The 15,625-nt window shown below is 39.6% G+C and overlaps 1 protein-coding gene across 2 annotated transcripts in view; it reads right to left on the bottom strand.

Annotated features, from left to right (window-relative positions):
- MYH9 (myosin heavy chain 9) overlaps positions 1-15,625 on the bottom strand; it is a 73,366-nt gene that overhangs the window by 45,531 nt on the left and 12,210 nt on the right. For both annotated transcript variants that reach the window (XM_067309260.1, XM_067309266.1), the window contains exons 2-3: positions 10,756-11,108; positions 4,671-4,827 (exon numbers count right to left, since the gene is read on the bottom strand). In XM_067309260.1, the coding sequence (XP_067165361.1) occupies positions 4,671-4,827; positions 10,756-11,088 (490 nt within the window). In that variant the 5' untranslated portion in view covers positions 11,089-11,108. The remainder of the gene's footprint in view (positions 1-4,670; positions 4,828-10,755; positions 11,109-15,625) is intronic.

Here is a 15,625-nt window from a genome sequence, read left to right on the forward strand (position 1 = left end):
CTAGTGAAATCACAGACTATTTTCCATTGGTTTTAGTGGAAACAGAACTTGACCTTTACATGCAACTTGAAAGAGACATCTGTGTTCCTACGGACCTGAACAGCTCTGTCAATCAGGTGTCCGTAACTGGTAAGCACACACAGCGTATCAGGTAGAAAATAAATATGCATTCAGGGACAGTGTAATGTACAGTGCAGCATAACAGATCAGTACTAAGAAGCAAGCAGCGAATGAAGAACTGAAACCAATAAAGTTAAAACAGAAGTGTTCTACTAACTTGGAAACTTAAGAAATACGTAAACACCTGAGAATTACAAATAAAATACTTCAAGGTCAAGTTCTATAGGATCACATCCAGGGCACTGTTTCTTGTGAAAATGACAACTGGGTCTAATGTGCATGTGAATGTGTTACATAAGCAAGTGATTTGTCTTACAGTAGCTAGCATTGTTTCTTCCTTTAAGGTAACAAGGCTAATAAAAGCCATGACTTATACGTGAAGCTACTGTACTTCAAAAGTTTGCCTTTTAAACACCAAAGCCAGAGACTGACTAACTCCTAAGTGAATACCAGCAAGGTGCTGGCTGCATAGGCTCCTTTGCAGACTAATCCAGTGAGGTCAAGGAGGGTTTCATCACTGTATAATGATTTTAAGAGTTTTGCTCAGTGAACTGTTAGGAGCCCTACACTGACATGTGGAGAAACTGGACTAGAAGGGAGATGGAGTACATTCATTAGAAATGTGCTGTCTATTCCCTCTCCTACCTGTCTTGTTGTTCAGTGGGCTGAGCAGAAACAGAAAGTAAGCAAGCAGAGTACATTCAAAGGAAGACCTTTGAAGAAAGCATTCCAAGATAATCCTACTGTTCCAAATTACTACAGAAATTTCACGTGGAAACTGGCATTAAAATAACTATCATGCTCCAGACACCAATGAAATTTATAGCTTATAATCAGTATTTGACAGAAAATCCCTTACATGAATTTTGAACAGACAAACAGAAATAACTGGACAGCCTGAACAGGTGCTCTTCAATAGCTTTGAAATGTTTTTCTAAATAGATTCCCTGGAGAACATGAATTGAGGTAAAGAATTTATCCCTCCAGTGCACATCTGCTGTATTAGAATAATGATTTGTTTGCTCAGGATACCACTCCACTTGCAGCCACTAAGTTTCAACTTTTCAGTGCCAGAAAGTAATTCTTCTGAAAGCAATCAGATCTGAGGTTTCTGGCATCCAGGTTACCCAGGGAACAAAAACATTAAGACAAATGGTTGTTTTCTTCAAAAAACAAGTGTTCCACATTTTTCAGAGTTCTGCTCTTGAAACACAAGAAGTATCTTGAAGAACCACGCAACAAAACAGTGTTATCTCATTTCTGGGTTCCAGTGTCTTGGGGTTTTGTTTTGAGGGTGGAGAAAAGGAGGGAGAAAGAACAAAACACAGAGAAAAAATACCACTTTGAATATATCTTCCATCATTTTACTGCTTCATGGAAGAGCCTCATGAAGTTTAAAAAAAGGAATTTAGCCTCTATTGAATGTATAAATGCCACAAGACACTTTTTTTGAATGGAGAACTCATGGCAGATATACAAGAGAGGACCAAGCTCACCCATAGCACATCTGCATGGACACCTGAAAAGGGTTAAATATTTTCTGGATTTGCAAAAGCTGAAATAAAACTCTCATCTTTCTCTCCTTTCACGATTCCTTTCCCGCCTCCCCTCCCTTTGAATGGCCTGCTTATCAGGATACCATAAATTGACTAAAAACTAAACAAAAATCAGAGTCCAAACTAATTAACATTCAAGGCTTTTCCACTCTGTCAGCTTAAGAGATAACTATACACCATGCTGGCAGAAGTCAGAGTCACCAGCTTGTTATCCTTCTTCAGACCTTGAAGGATTCCCTGTCTTCTGGGCTCTGAAAGGAGCCTAGGGCACGACAGTCTAATCCTAAATGCCTCCGGCTCATGTGGAGCACTGGACCCTTTCATCTTCTATTCTCAGTACAGATTCCTGCCATAGAACTGGCTGCATCAAGCCTCCCCCACAGCTAAGCAAAACTGAGAAAGCAGAATAGGAATGTTGCTTTCCATTGCCTTAGAGGCTAGCCAGGACCAGAGGCATTGCAACAGCTTATCCACCTTCGCTCCCTGTAGCAGACAATGGAATGCTACTGTTACCCTTTGTTTAGGGTTATTTGCTGCCTTAATTCAATCTCAAAGGTTTCTGCTAACACACATACAAAAATATGAAGCAACACATATTCAAAAAACCTAACAAACCTAGTTAAACAGGCCACAGCAAGCTAGTTCAAAAGCTAACAGGGAATGATTTTCATGTCTAAGTGTTCCAAGGAGTCAGCAACTAGATACCTCAAACCAGGCAGAGAAGAGCTGGGGCAAACCTCTGGATAGCCAATGCTGCTGAGAATACTGTATAGCTAGAGCTGTTCTGGGAAAGGTGCAAAGACTTAGAGAATCAGCTAGAAGCAGATCTACAGCCAATCCTTTTTATTGCTCACTTGCTACTGCTTCCCTTACAGTTGGAAAGGTAAACACTCCAACAGAGCTCATAGAGACTTCCCAGTGCTAGGAAAACAGAGGCAGGGCAGCCAGTCTTTAGCTTTGTTCACCAAAACAATTCAAGTTAGGGATTTCTGAGTTTCAGACATCGCTCAAGCAGGGTGTGATGGAGACACCTTCTCTTTTGAAAGAAAAAGAAAATATCCACTTAGAACAATCACTAGCTCTAAACTGCTATCAGACCAGGGAAGTCACCTGTCCCTTGTTAACTGCAGAATTACAACTGCCTGGATATCCCCTGCTGCATACTGATGGATCTGGCAGCAATAAAGGACACGCTGCATGCATATGGTGTTCCAGTTTGACTGTTAACTGTAGAGGGAAGAGGACTTTTCCAGTCTCATTACAGAAATGCCAGAGAAATTGTTTCTGATGCTACACAGAAGAGATTTCCTTCTAAAGAACAGTAACTTTGCTAGGGTTAAGTCAGTAGCTTGTTAAAGGAAGACAAACGTTGGTACTTCAACTGACAAGGGGTGGGCATGAAAGAGAGAAGGAAGTAATAAAGGAAATGAAACAGTGATAAGAGGTTTATAGGCAATCATGCTGCCATGTATTGTACAGAAGGCACATCTGTCCTCATCACACAAGGCAAGCGAGCTCTAAATCCAGTCTTTGAAAGAAGTGAGGTACAGGTCCACAGATTTCTTTTTTTCCTCTGTGGATACAGCATTCCTTTCAGAGCAACACATCAGTAGTATATCTGTATTTTCTCAACGGCTGTCATATCTTTAGCAAATTTCCACCAGTACCCTGCCACCAGTCCTCTGCAATGCATCTGTATGGCTCACCCTTCCTCACCCATGGTTTTTTTCAATATAGCTTAATTTATCCATCACATTAGGTCTCCCACATGCTCTGCTCCCCATGGCACTGTATTCAGGAATCTTTTTCAGCATTCTCCATCTGTAGGATTTGTTTAAAGCCACTAATTTGGGCAAGCAGAAGTTTTTCTTGCTCCCTTTCCATTCTGGGCAACTGTACTGTTATAGTCCTGTGTTTGGAAGCGCAAGCAGTGCAGAGGGCAGGAAAAAGCAGAAGTGTTTAAAACTTAGTCTGATTAGAATTTTAAAAAGTGATTTTATTACTTCTGGCTTTTGTTCAAAAAGGTGAGGCTAACAACAAGACATAGAGAGACAGATACCTTAATCATCATTAGTAGTCATCAGAAAATGAAGGAGCAGTCAACCTCATACACACTGTGCCAAATCAAACTGTCCACTATATCTGTTAAACACTATAGAGCATGCCTCTCCATATAACCCTGACACAAAGAGGAAGAAAGAGCAAAATACCCCAATGCCTGAACACTTGTCAAGAATCCCAAACACAAGCTTTGACTCTGTGAAAGACCATGCTTTTCTCAGAAGGAGGGATATGCGCAGGACCTTCAGAGCTTCATGCTAAAGAGTCCTCAAGTGACAAACAAACAGCAGACAATATATTATGGCTCTTTATTTCTCATTAGTATACACAGAAGAAAATAGGTCAATCTACTTGCTTTCTTTTGTTCTATGAAAAGCCAACCGATGTATTTAATACTATCTGATAGAAAGTTTTATCCTTAACAGAACAAGAGTGTTGCCAAACAATTCCTGCTCAGTAAAACTACCACAGACTATCACATGTCAGAATGCTAAGTCGCACTAAGCTGGTTTCATCTAACCAGTCTGGGTGACTGGATTTTCATAATTTTGTTAAAAGCCTCCATCAAACAATATACATATTTGCCCTTGTACGGCTGTGGTTCCACAGGCTTGCCACTTGCAAGAGAGGGAGGATTCACTACTGCAATTCTAACCTGCTCTTCTGAACCTTCTGCATTCACACAGTCCACTCCTTTGTCAAGTTTAGCATTTGCCAGAACCTTCTGTACACGGCTGCAATCCACCAGGACAGCAGAAAGCTATTCACCTGAGCACAGAAGCTGGTACAGAGTAGGCACAGGTGCCTGTGAGCAAGGACAGAGCGGGGCAGAACTCCTTTTAATAACAGAGAACTGATGTTCCACAATGTTTTGACTGCAACCTTGATTTGTGATTTCAATAAAAAGAAGTCATTATCTCAGCCAGCACTCACCTTGCATCATACTCCTATAGGCTGTGTCTGTAATGGCATAGATATGAGGGGGCATCTCATGTCTCTTTTTGCCTTTGTACATATCCACTATTTCTTCTGAGTATATGGGCAGGTTCTTGTAAGGATTGATTACTACGCAGAACAGGCCTGAGTAGGTCTGGAAAAAAACAACAACAACAAACAGCAATAAAGACAGGAATTAGAGTTTTGCATACTTGTGTCTTTTAATAGTACGTTACTTGAAAAAAATCAGTCCTTTTTTTAAAGTAGTTCTTCCAGTGAAGCCATGTGGGATGCTTCCCACTAAGCAATACTAGAATCTGAGTAACAGCTAGTGTCATATTAATTTGGGTGCTCAACCTTTCCAAGTATGCACAGAACATCAACTGACAGATTAGTCACACTGATATCAAACTTGTCTATTCACTGGCTAATTAACAGTCCATTATGACTGGCTTTTCCTCTTTTCAAAAATCTGTTATTTAAGCCAAGTGTCAATTTTGTTGTATAAGATAGTGCTCAGCTCCTAGAAACACATTTTATTACGTGCTTCCTCATGTTTGTTAAAGCCTACTTGCTATAGATTTGTCCAGTAATTGATCAACTACAACATAATAAAACTTCATGAAAGAACAAATCAGTTTTCATCTGACCAGAAATACTGCAGCTGATGCAGGGAGACAGCAGATACCTATTCCCTTTCATGGATGGCACTGAGATTAGCACCATGTACAAGATCTTGTTGTCCATACACAATTGTTTTCATATGAATGGATATCTGCTGAAGAGGGGAAAGAACATAAAACTCATCACCAAACACTTAATGATGAAAAAATGTCTGATCAGTTTTGTACGGCCCTAACATATTCCTTGAAAAGGAGCTGGGATTGTTTCTTTTCAGTTATCTCCCTGCTCAGTTACAGTCACTCCGTAGTAAATAGGCTGGACACTTCTCTAGCTGGGAGAGACTAGGTGAATTTTTCTTCTACAGAGCAGATTTTTTTCACAGGTTTATTCAATGAAGAGTTGTTCCTCTCTCCTACTCTTTTAGTCAAAACACTACTCCAACGCAGAGCATCCAGCCAGAATAGTTACTATAAGAAGAATAAGACCAGTGTACTCCTTGGAGGTTTTCAAATCCACTGGAACAGTTTGAATTAAGTGCTGACCCTGCTTTGAACAGGAGGTTGGACTAGATGACCTCCCAAAGTCCCTTCCAACCTGAACACTTCCATGATCTATACGTAACAAATATAATGAGAACCATATTCAAAACTGGAAGGCCATTAATGCAGTAGAGTTCTGAATGGATCAGTATATAAAACAAAGTACTCCATGCTTGAAGAGTCAGGAATACTTGCCAAAGTTTACTTTTAATTCATCTCATAGGGTAATTCATTAGATCTGCAACAGCAAACCTCGATTTCTCAGCTGAAAGCCACTGGCTTTAGTTCTGCAGTTCTAAGGCAGGACAACTGTCAAAATGTTTTCAGAGAAAGTATCAAGCTTCTACCAAAAAAAAAAAAAAAAAGCTGGAACAGAGACAAGAAACAGAAAATTGATACATCTTTGAGGTCTGGATATTTTAAAAAAATAAAATAAATCTAACAAACATTTACTTGCAACAGGTGTAGCAACAGCATAGGATTCTTAGAATTTCTAAGAACAGCATTCCAAGCCTTGCTCCTGGGATTTAGAGCTACCTAGTCCCTGTCAATTCTGGAGGCTGCCATTTGAAGCATCTGGATAAGAGTAGCTTTCTAAAGCAACTTGCAGTGCTACCAGAAGAGAGTATTTTCTATTACTGCCATCTTATTTGTTCCATCAAGAGTGTTTTGGGGTCGTGAAGAGTTCTCCACAATGAGCGCAGGGAACATTTAAATTTAGCCTCTTTAGATAAAGGTAAAGATTAGACTACAGTAATCATAAGGGTGAAAACAGCATCTGTTACACAGTTTATGGTCTTAAACACAAATTTTCTAGGTGCTGACAGCCCACTCAATATACACAGCAGATTCACAATAAGAAATTCAGACACAGCTCTCACTCTCCCTCCCCTAGAAAGCATATTTTTTATAGGCATTTAAAGCTTCCTTTTCCAAACTCCAGTATAAACTACTGGGAAAGGTTTCCAGAACTACTTTTTATATTTGAGGAATATCTGAATAGCTTTTGGAAAGAAATTTAATCTTTTCTGAAGTGGTAATCTATAAAAGTAAGATGAATACCTTTTAGCACAGGACTTCTAAAGCTCTGGGAAGCTAAACTTCAGCGAAACACCCTAGTCAGGTTAGATTTGAGATATTACTCAAAAGAAACAGCTCAAGGAGTTTGCATAAAGTGACCTGGCAATGCTAGCTCCTGTGGCCTCAGCCTTAAATTCTCTATCATGTCAGACAGTGCTTGTACAGTGCAGAATAGCAGCTGAAAGACTGGGCCATGCTTTCCCGATCCTTGACTACACTGGTGGAAGACAGAGCAAGAAGAAGAGGGAGAAGGCATTGTATTCTAGAGTACTATGTTCACAATACATGCGGTACACCCTTCCCTTATGGTGGCACAAGAATAGCTGACATTGGAGTCAAATGAACTTTTAGAAGAAAACATGTAATTTCATCAGAGTGCTGAAAAACAAAAACTCTTTAGGCTGCCAGTTTTCCAGTTGTTAGCATAAACAACCATCTTACATCAGTCCTATGACAACAGCTATATGCACGTAGTATTCGGAAGAAGATGCCCTACTTAGTCTTCCCCTCCCTCCCAATAAAACCGTACCTCATGCCACAGACCAAAACCTCCCCCTCCTTTGAAGAAATTAAGTTAAATGCCTGTTTCCTACTTTTTGGGCAGTGGCTGCATGTGCTTCAAGAAACGAGAGCAAAAGAAGAGTGGTAGCAAATAATATGGGACTATTCAACAAGGAATTCAAAGTCTGCTCGTATTTATATTTGTGCGACGTTCTATGTCTGCATTTGCTGATGAAATAGAAACGTCATTTTTCAAATGAGAATAGCGTGAAGGTCTGATGCTGGATTGAAGCAGTCTGCCAGAGAGAAGAGCAGCAATTTAGAAAAAGGGAAATATTAATGCCTTCAAACTGCTGAAGCCATGAAGCAGATATGCAGAAGGAAGCCATTACCTTCTTCCAGCACTCCCACTCGCCACCTAAGGGTAGTTTCCTTACAGTATAGTGATCTCAAACTGAGACAGAGTGTGAGGTGATATTTTGTGTCCAATAAAGAGAGGCAACAAGTCATGGCTGGCATAGGTAACTGAGTGAGACCACCATGTCAAGACTGCTGGTCAAGCACACTGGCAGAGCTATGTGCAGGAGGCAAGTAGAATTATGTTGAGCAGAGGCTGCCAGTCCTACCACAGAGAAGGCAAGAGTCATCCTCATCTTGTTAGAGGAAAAATAAAGACTCATGTGCATAAATCCCTGAACTGAACCCAAGGCTCCAGTTGAAAGGCTAATCTATTACAGTCATAGCTGGCTTGGAAATCTGTACTTTGCTTCAGACATTACTATCTCAAAATAGAATTCTGGCATTAACTTTCACTACTATTTCTAATGATGCACAGGCCAAACTGGAACTAGTTTTATTTTTCTAATAGCTACACTAGCTCTGAAGAGCTGGAAGGACTGTCTTCAGCATGGGACAAAAAGCTGGCTGCATCAAAAAGGTTATTTTCTAGCATCTGTTAATTCCAATGAAATTATTGAAACATGTACGATTGAGCTTTAAGTTTTAGGTTGAATCCAAAGGAGGCAGTTTAGGTAAACAACACAGAATTTGAAAATGATCTTAAAATAAAGCATTCAAAATAGAAAGGGTTAATATGAAAGTCAATCTGTCAGGAAGTCACCACAGCACAGAACCAATCAGCACACGGGAACAGCAAATTGGTGAGGCAGACTGAAGTTCTTAGCTCTTGAAATGTCTGACACTCCCTGTTCAATATTTCTCTGCACTAGCCTTAAAGTTTCCCCCCCTCCTTTTATAGGACGGATAGACATAAAAATATGATTTAAAAAAAAGAATCCTGCTGGCAAGAAAGAAAGGCCAAGAATAGAACTAAACTATGCTTATGATCTTTCCAGAGCCCTCTATGCTAGAGATGCATTGCATGTATTCTCCTTCTTCAAAAGGATTAATGATCAAGCAACAGCCACTCCAAAGAAAGTGTTTTAGGCCTTCATCCTAATCTCCTGACTTGCTGAGAACTGCTGACAGGTGAGATCAGGCCATTTCACAAGCGCACAGAAATGCGGTTTTGGCAAGACTAAGATTCTGTAATAGAGCATTACTATGTTAGGTTTACAGCAGTGAAGAGTGCAAGGGCTGTGTTTTGTTTTTTTTTTTTTTTAATCCTCCTTATAATCCAATTAGAAGAACCCTATTACCATCACAGACCATGTTTGAAATTTCAGAGGATATCTTGCAAGACATGTGAAACAGCCCATTGCATAGCATGTAACAGACTTTAAGATGCTGTAGAAGTGTTTTCAACAACTTATTACATAACCTAGCAATGTTTCCTGTTCTAGAAGCATTGCACATTAATTTGATCTTGCACATCCTATTTCACCACAGTGCAAGGATTCTTCCCTTTGATCCTAAGTATAAGTTGTTCAGCTCAAGAGTAGCACCCTGAGACACTGCGAATAGATTTTGACTAATTGTCAGAGGAGTTATTCAACGACATAGAATAACTAACTGCATCAAGCAGCAACCACATTGTGTCTCATAATTTTGACATCAGGAAGCAGCATTCAGACTAAATTTATACCAGCTTTGCATCATCCAGAAGTCCTCTGATGATTGATGCAGCAGTTCTCATGCCTCTATGCCACTCCAGAAGAACAGTGGTCACAGCACTAGCCAGACCCAGAGTTTCTAGTTTATGTTCATGCTCCTTAACTTAGGAGGCAACAGTTCACAGAGGCTTCTACGGGAAATGGACAGCTAGGGTGAACTCCTGCTGTGTGTTGACCCAGACACCACCATTCCCTGCTACAGCAACAGAGATCATCTGCAGCTTGCCACAGAAGACAACTAGCTAAAAGACCATCTCTCCCTTTCTGTACAATGAGGTAGTAAGCATTGTGTGTGTATGTATGTATATATGTGGATATATGAGGATACCATCTTAGGCAGTCCCATTTTAATTCTGTAAGATCAAGCAAAGATTTGTTTCAGGGAGGACGCATACACCAAGAGACATTGGTTCCTGTTTTAAATAGTCACTGCACCAAGATTTTACATTACCACTAAGTTTAATGATCCATTCCATGTCTCTAGAGTATTAGTAAGTACAGGCTATCAAGACACACATCTGTTGGCTAAACACAGACCACATGAAGAAGAAAATCAGAAGGAAACTGGAAAACTAATCAAGGTTCCAAATCATCCTCCTTCATCCTTCCCTATTTCTGCATTTTGATATCTTAATGTGGTAGTTGCCACACACTTTATTGGGTATGACTGTTGGTCACATACAGGTATTTTTATCATTTCTACAGCAATGAGAAGCAAGAGTCTCTGCTCTTGTCCCTTTTGGGGTGGAAAGAAAGGGAAATATTTCCCATCCGCAAGCATATACAGAATGTGTGCCTTCCCTAGAAATACACTTTAAGGCCCAGAATTTCTGCAAGACACAAACAGCTTGGCATTAGCATTCTTTCCCACTGAAGCTCCAAAAGTGAGAAAAAGCAAACCTAAGTGTTAGGTATATATCAGGACTGTGGCTTTGTAACTGCTCGGTTCAGTTCAGATCAGACTTCCTGTTTACCACTTTCCAATAGCTCTCACTTCTTGCTGAAAGCAAGTCAAATGGTATTCAAAACATATTCAGCAAATGAAGATATTAAAATATAAAGACCGATTTACCACAGCATTCCTTGAAAGTTTCTAACTAGAGTGGGATTGGCATAGTTTAGTGAAAAAATCTTAAGTAGAGGGAAGAAGCTAAGTCACATGAGAGTTTTGTACAAGGGCAATTAAAGGTTAACATAAGCAATTGAGAAGCAAGTTCATGTACTGTGTAATCAGGAACTCCTTCCCCAATAGAGATTATTACTTACATAGATCAGTCCAGAGTAGTATCTCTCCTTCAAGTTGTGAAGCACAGAAGCCTCATTCAGGCATGTCAGCTCTGCCATATCTTCCACTTTAGAGAATTTGGGAGGGTTCATCTTCTGGATGTCATCCTTATTTATTTTCACTTTCTTCCCATTCTCTGCCAGTTCCACAATGGCCTCATCTCCTACTTCTTCCTTCAGGCTAGCTGCCTCAAACCCATTCTTCTCTGATGGAACCCATACCAGCTTCTTGGCTGCCCAGTCAGCCTGAGTCAGGGGGTTGTTGATGATGTTTTTGTCCACATAAAGGTATTTATCTGCATCTCTTTGCGCCATTGTGTTCTATAATTAGGGACCTGCCAGAAGAGAAAAAAATAAAGATTTTTAAAGCCTTAAGCTGCCTTGCAAACTCCTAGAGGTAGACAGGCACATGCTAAGAACTCTTGAGTTCTTGGCCAGCTGAGCGTGACTTCTCTCCTTTAGTTTCATGTTAGTAAGCACTGATAATCGTCAAACCTCCAATCTGGTCAAGGTTTGGCCTGCCAAGAGGATGTGAAAAAACAAACTAGCAAGAAGTTTAAAAAAAAAAAAAAAACACCCAACATGCACACTCAAAACACTGACCATTAAGCATTTGGAAGCCATCATTTGGCAGAAAAGAGAAAGCATAAAGTGGCAAGCATCAAATAATTCGTAAGATGTGCCAATATTCATAGCATCAGGTCTTATGTTAGTGCTTTTTAGGTGAAGACTGGCCTTTCAGCACTCTAGTTGGTAGAGATATTAGCTCAGGAATATCATGTCAAATGTTTAATCAACTTTGTTTTACCTCCTATCACTTTGTTCTGATAATCAAGGAATCAAATATCACAGCTCCTTAGAAATGCCATATACCAGCCTAGACAATACACAAGATGCACCTTGCTCCTAAGAGACATCATAGAAAATGTGAAGAGACCAGTTAAAACAGAAACTAGATACTTTCCACTGCCAAGTTAGTGGCAACACTCAGCCCACCAGTCAATATCTGTTCTCCAGTCTCTCACATTCGATAGCAAAATATCTTCAAGACAGTTTAGTAGGAGAAACTTGTCAGGAAATTTTACAGACAAAAATTCTCTATAGAGATCCTCCTATCAAGTTGTTAAAAAACTGTGGCTGGGTAGAGGAGAGAGCATCACCACTAGAAGAGGGAGATTGAGGCAGCATGCTCAGAAAATGGCACTTGGGATTTAGTGTTTCATTAAAACCAGAACACTATTGCCAAGGAGCTTCCAGGTTATACAATGGCAATTTTACTGGTGCCATTCAGAAACCCTTTCAGTCAATAGAAAGGACCATGTATCAAGGCTCATTAACCAGCTAACAGCAGTCTTTTTATAAGGTCCCATAAACATTACTGCTTGGATTCTTCTTCACAAAGGTGTCACTGTCCTTAATATATATATATTAGTAACTTAGGTAGGACATAGAGCTCTACCAACAAAAGGAAAGGAATGGGAAATGCAAATGTCAATATTCATGTCACAGAAGGCTGTCAGGAGCTACAGGGATAACATTTCTACAGAACATACTCATATTTACAAATAAGTCTGCAAATCAAATAGGTGAAATCTGACCGCAGATACCCCAGACAAAAGGGTATTGAGGGCAGGACAGAAGCTGTCCAACTCTCAAAATATGCATGTGAACAACAATAGCTGTCGCATCCCAGCATTAGCAAGCAGTGAAGCCAGAAAAACATCAGCTATAATAAAAATGGGTACAGATCCCCAAATCAATCATTTGTAAGCATGTAGGGAAATTCCTTTCAAGAAATGTATCACTGTAGGTGGTACACCACTTTGTGCAAGGGACTGTATGGATAGCTATATATTCACAGTGAAGAATTCTTTAGCAAACAGAGAGAAAATTAATCCAAAAATAATACTTCCCTTCAGCCCAAGTTTAAAATCTTTGTCTTAAGCCTCACAGGAAATGGCAGTCAGCTATCCCACGCTTTACCTCATCTTTCCTTCCCCACAAGATCACTGACATTTCCATCTCAGTTACCACTATGGTGATTCTCAGCATCTCCTCCTCTCTAGCTTTTCATATTTTCAGTCGGGACTCCAGATCCTCCTGGGGACGCTATGAAGGGATTTGTGGCAGAGAACCCCAGCAGACTCATCACACTCATCTGGCCCTCTGAAAACTGCACAAACAACTTTGCGCCATGGCAAATACAATATAGACAGTTTCAATCCCATGAAGATTTCTAGTTAGCAGTTAAGCAAGACATGGAAATACCAGATTAAAAATCAATAGCAGAAAACAACATATATTTTGTATGTCATTACTCAACTTTTCAGTCTATCCTCAAAGCAGAGTATTTTACAACAGTAAGAAGCAGCTCTGAATGGAGCCCAGTTCACCTGCTATGTTAAGATCAACAGGTTATTTTAGCATAGCTTCAAAATTATATTGACTGTTAATTAGTAAGAGTTCATGTTAAACTGAGATTGGAGCAAAGAAAAGAAAAAGAGGCAACTCCTTAGACAAGAGTTAAGATTACATCAGAACCTAGATTCAAAAAGCACTCATACAAGCCAACTCCGAAAAAAACCCTAATTTCCGGGAAAAACAAACATGCCTACATCAAGGAAAGCAAAGAAATAGCACTCTGGTAGCCCAGCGCATAAACAAAAGTAATTAAAACTGCCTTTATTTAGATAGTTGGACAAGATGCAATTAAGAGCTCACCATGAAGAACATGAGCTGTCAAGAGAATTCAAGACTCCACCACAACAGCTGGCTCAAGAAAATACATAGGAAATAGAGAAAAATGACAATATAAAAAAGATATTGAGACTCTATGATGCTGCAGAGTATCCACTGCAGGTTGTGGTCAAAGGGTTAAAAAAGGGAGTGGAGCGAAGGAGGGGAAAGAAAAAAAAAAAGGAAATCAAGCATTCAATTGTGTTCACAGTTGTATCAGGTTTGGCAAGGCAACAGCTGTGCTCTACCCTTCATTACACAGTTTCCTGCATATGCAACTCCCAAGAATCTAACCAGTTGCCTTTTTTGGCTATAATCAAGCAGGACACAGAGGCAGTATGCTTCAGCTAAATTCAGTTTCATCATTTCCTGAGGGATCCTAAGTAACCAGCCTTCTGAAGTGTCCTACATTAAACTGAAACATATTCCTGACTCCCTTGCTGCTTGTAGAGTACATGCATTCAGTACACCTTGGAGATTTGTTCTGGGATAAAGACTAATTATTTTTGGTAAGAAATACACTAAACCACAAGAAATCTTTCAAGGGGTATCTCCAGCCAGTTATAGATCCTAACAGAATGAGAAAAGAAGGTAACTACAGAGATTGATCAAATCCCTTACAGGAGGAGAACCCCTAAATTATCTCACCTGCAGCAAGACTGCATTCTTCAGTCTCTAAGGGATCATTATATAGTATCTATCTCTTTTTATTCCCAGGACTGGACACAAAAACTATTCCAGACAGAAGATAAAAGGCCTAACATGGCTATTCTAAAATCTCAGCAAATGCTTGACTTTTTTTAATGCCAGGACTATTAACTAGTGAGATTAAAAGAAGACGGTCTGCACATCAAATTTTAAGCACACTTGAGCATTATCCTGTTGTATAACAGCACAAAATAGCTTTATTCTCATCAACACAAACAAGTTTTCACATGCTCCAGAAAAAGTAGAATCCACAGGTATCAGAACTAAGAAACTGGAGGATCACACTAAGGTAACATTGTATCATTGCTATTCTCAAGGCTGACTTGTATCCCACAGGGCCTCTAAACTAGTGATGCCACAAACCAACCATTAATTTGCCTTGTCAGCGAGAACAGTACCAACAGAGAAAACAGATTCAGCAAGTTCCATCTCATGGTCTTCAAAATTTATCTTGCTGTCTTATGCTGTATTTCACTAGACATTTCTAAAAATCCATTAAGTAGTCAAGTAAGTAAGACTTGCAGCTTTGTAGCAACACTGTTCTGAATGTAAGCCATTACCATTTTAGGAACAAATCAGGAAGCAATTTGTTTGCCTGGTGGTTTGCATTTTGGGTGTAGATAATTATGTGGGGCAAGGACATTTATCTTCACATGAATATCGTGCAACTGCCAGATGAGAATACCGTTAACAATATTCTTTTTGATACAATATTAGTCTATAGGTAACAAGGCAAAAAAAACAGAAGGAAGAGAGACCATCCTACTTTGGAGTTTAAATGCCTTCTTCCTAGTATTGTTTCCAAAAATGAAATACTGCAGTCACTTCCCTATTAACTTAGTATGTTCCCTTATTGTGGTTAATAGTTGTCTGAAGAATAGGCTGGTCAAATCTTGCTTGTTTTCCATTTTCCAGGTGCAAAAAACATTCTTCTTCCATTTAACTAGCTACATAGGTACCACAAAGATGTCATGCAGTTACAGATGGGGGTAAGGAGTCTGTACAGTCCCGAAGGGAGGGGGTCAAGATATTAATAGTATGTATCCAACCTTAAAAAAAAAAAAAAAATTGTGAGAATCCTTTACATACATATTCCCCTGCAGATTCTTTTGAGATGAGTGAATTAAACACTGGCTTTACGTTAAGATGCTATCCATTCCCTTTGAACTAGGTAGACTTACCTAAACCCTCACTGCAAGACAATCATACGAACAGAAGTTTGCCTTACCCTTCTTGCAGTTTTATAGCCTTATGGTTTGGGTTATGAGATGCTTCTCTCCTTCAGTTAAGGTATCAAACACTTCCCAGAAATCTAGAAACAAACACCTTGTCCCATTTGAAAAAAGCTGCCTCTGCTAAGGTCCTTTCCTCTGGATTACAGTGTTTGCAACTTCTAAAAGTATAAAAC

This window comes from Apteryx mantelli, chromosome 1 (genome assembly GCF_036417845.1).
Source record: "Apteryx mantelli isolate bAptMan1 chromosome 1, bAptMan1.hap1, whole genome shotgun sequence".
Lineage (NCBI taxonomy): Eukaryota > Metazoa > Chordata > Aves > Apterygiformes > Apterygidae > Apteryx > Apteryx mantelli.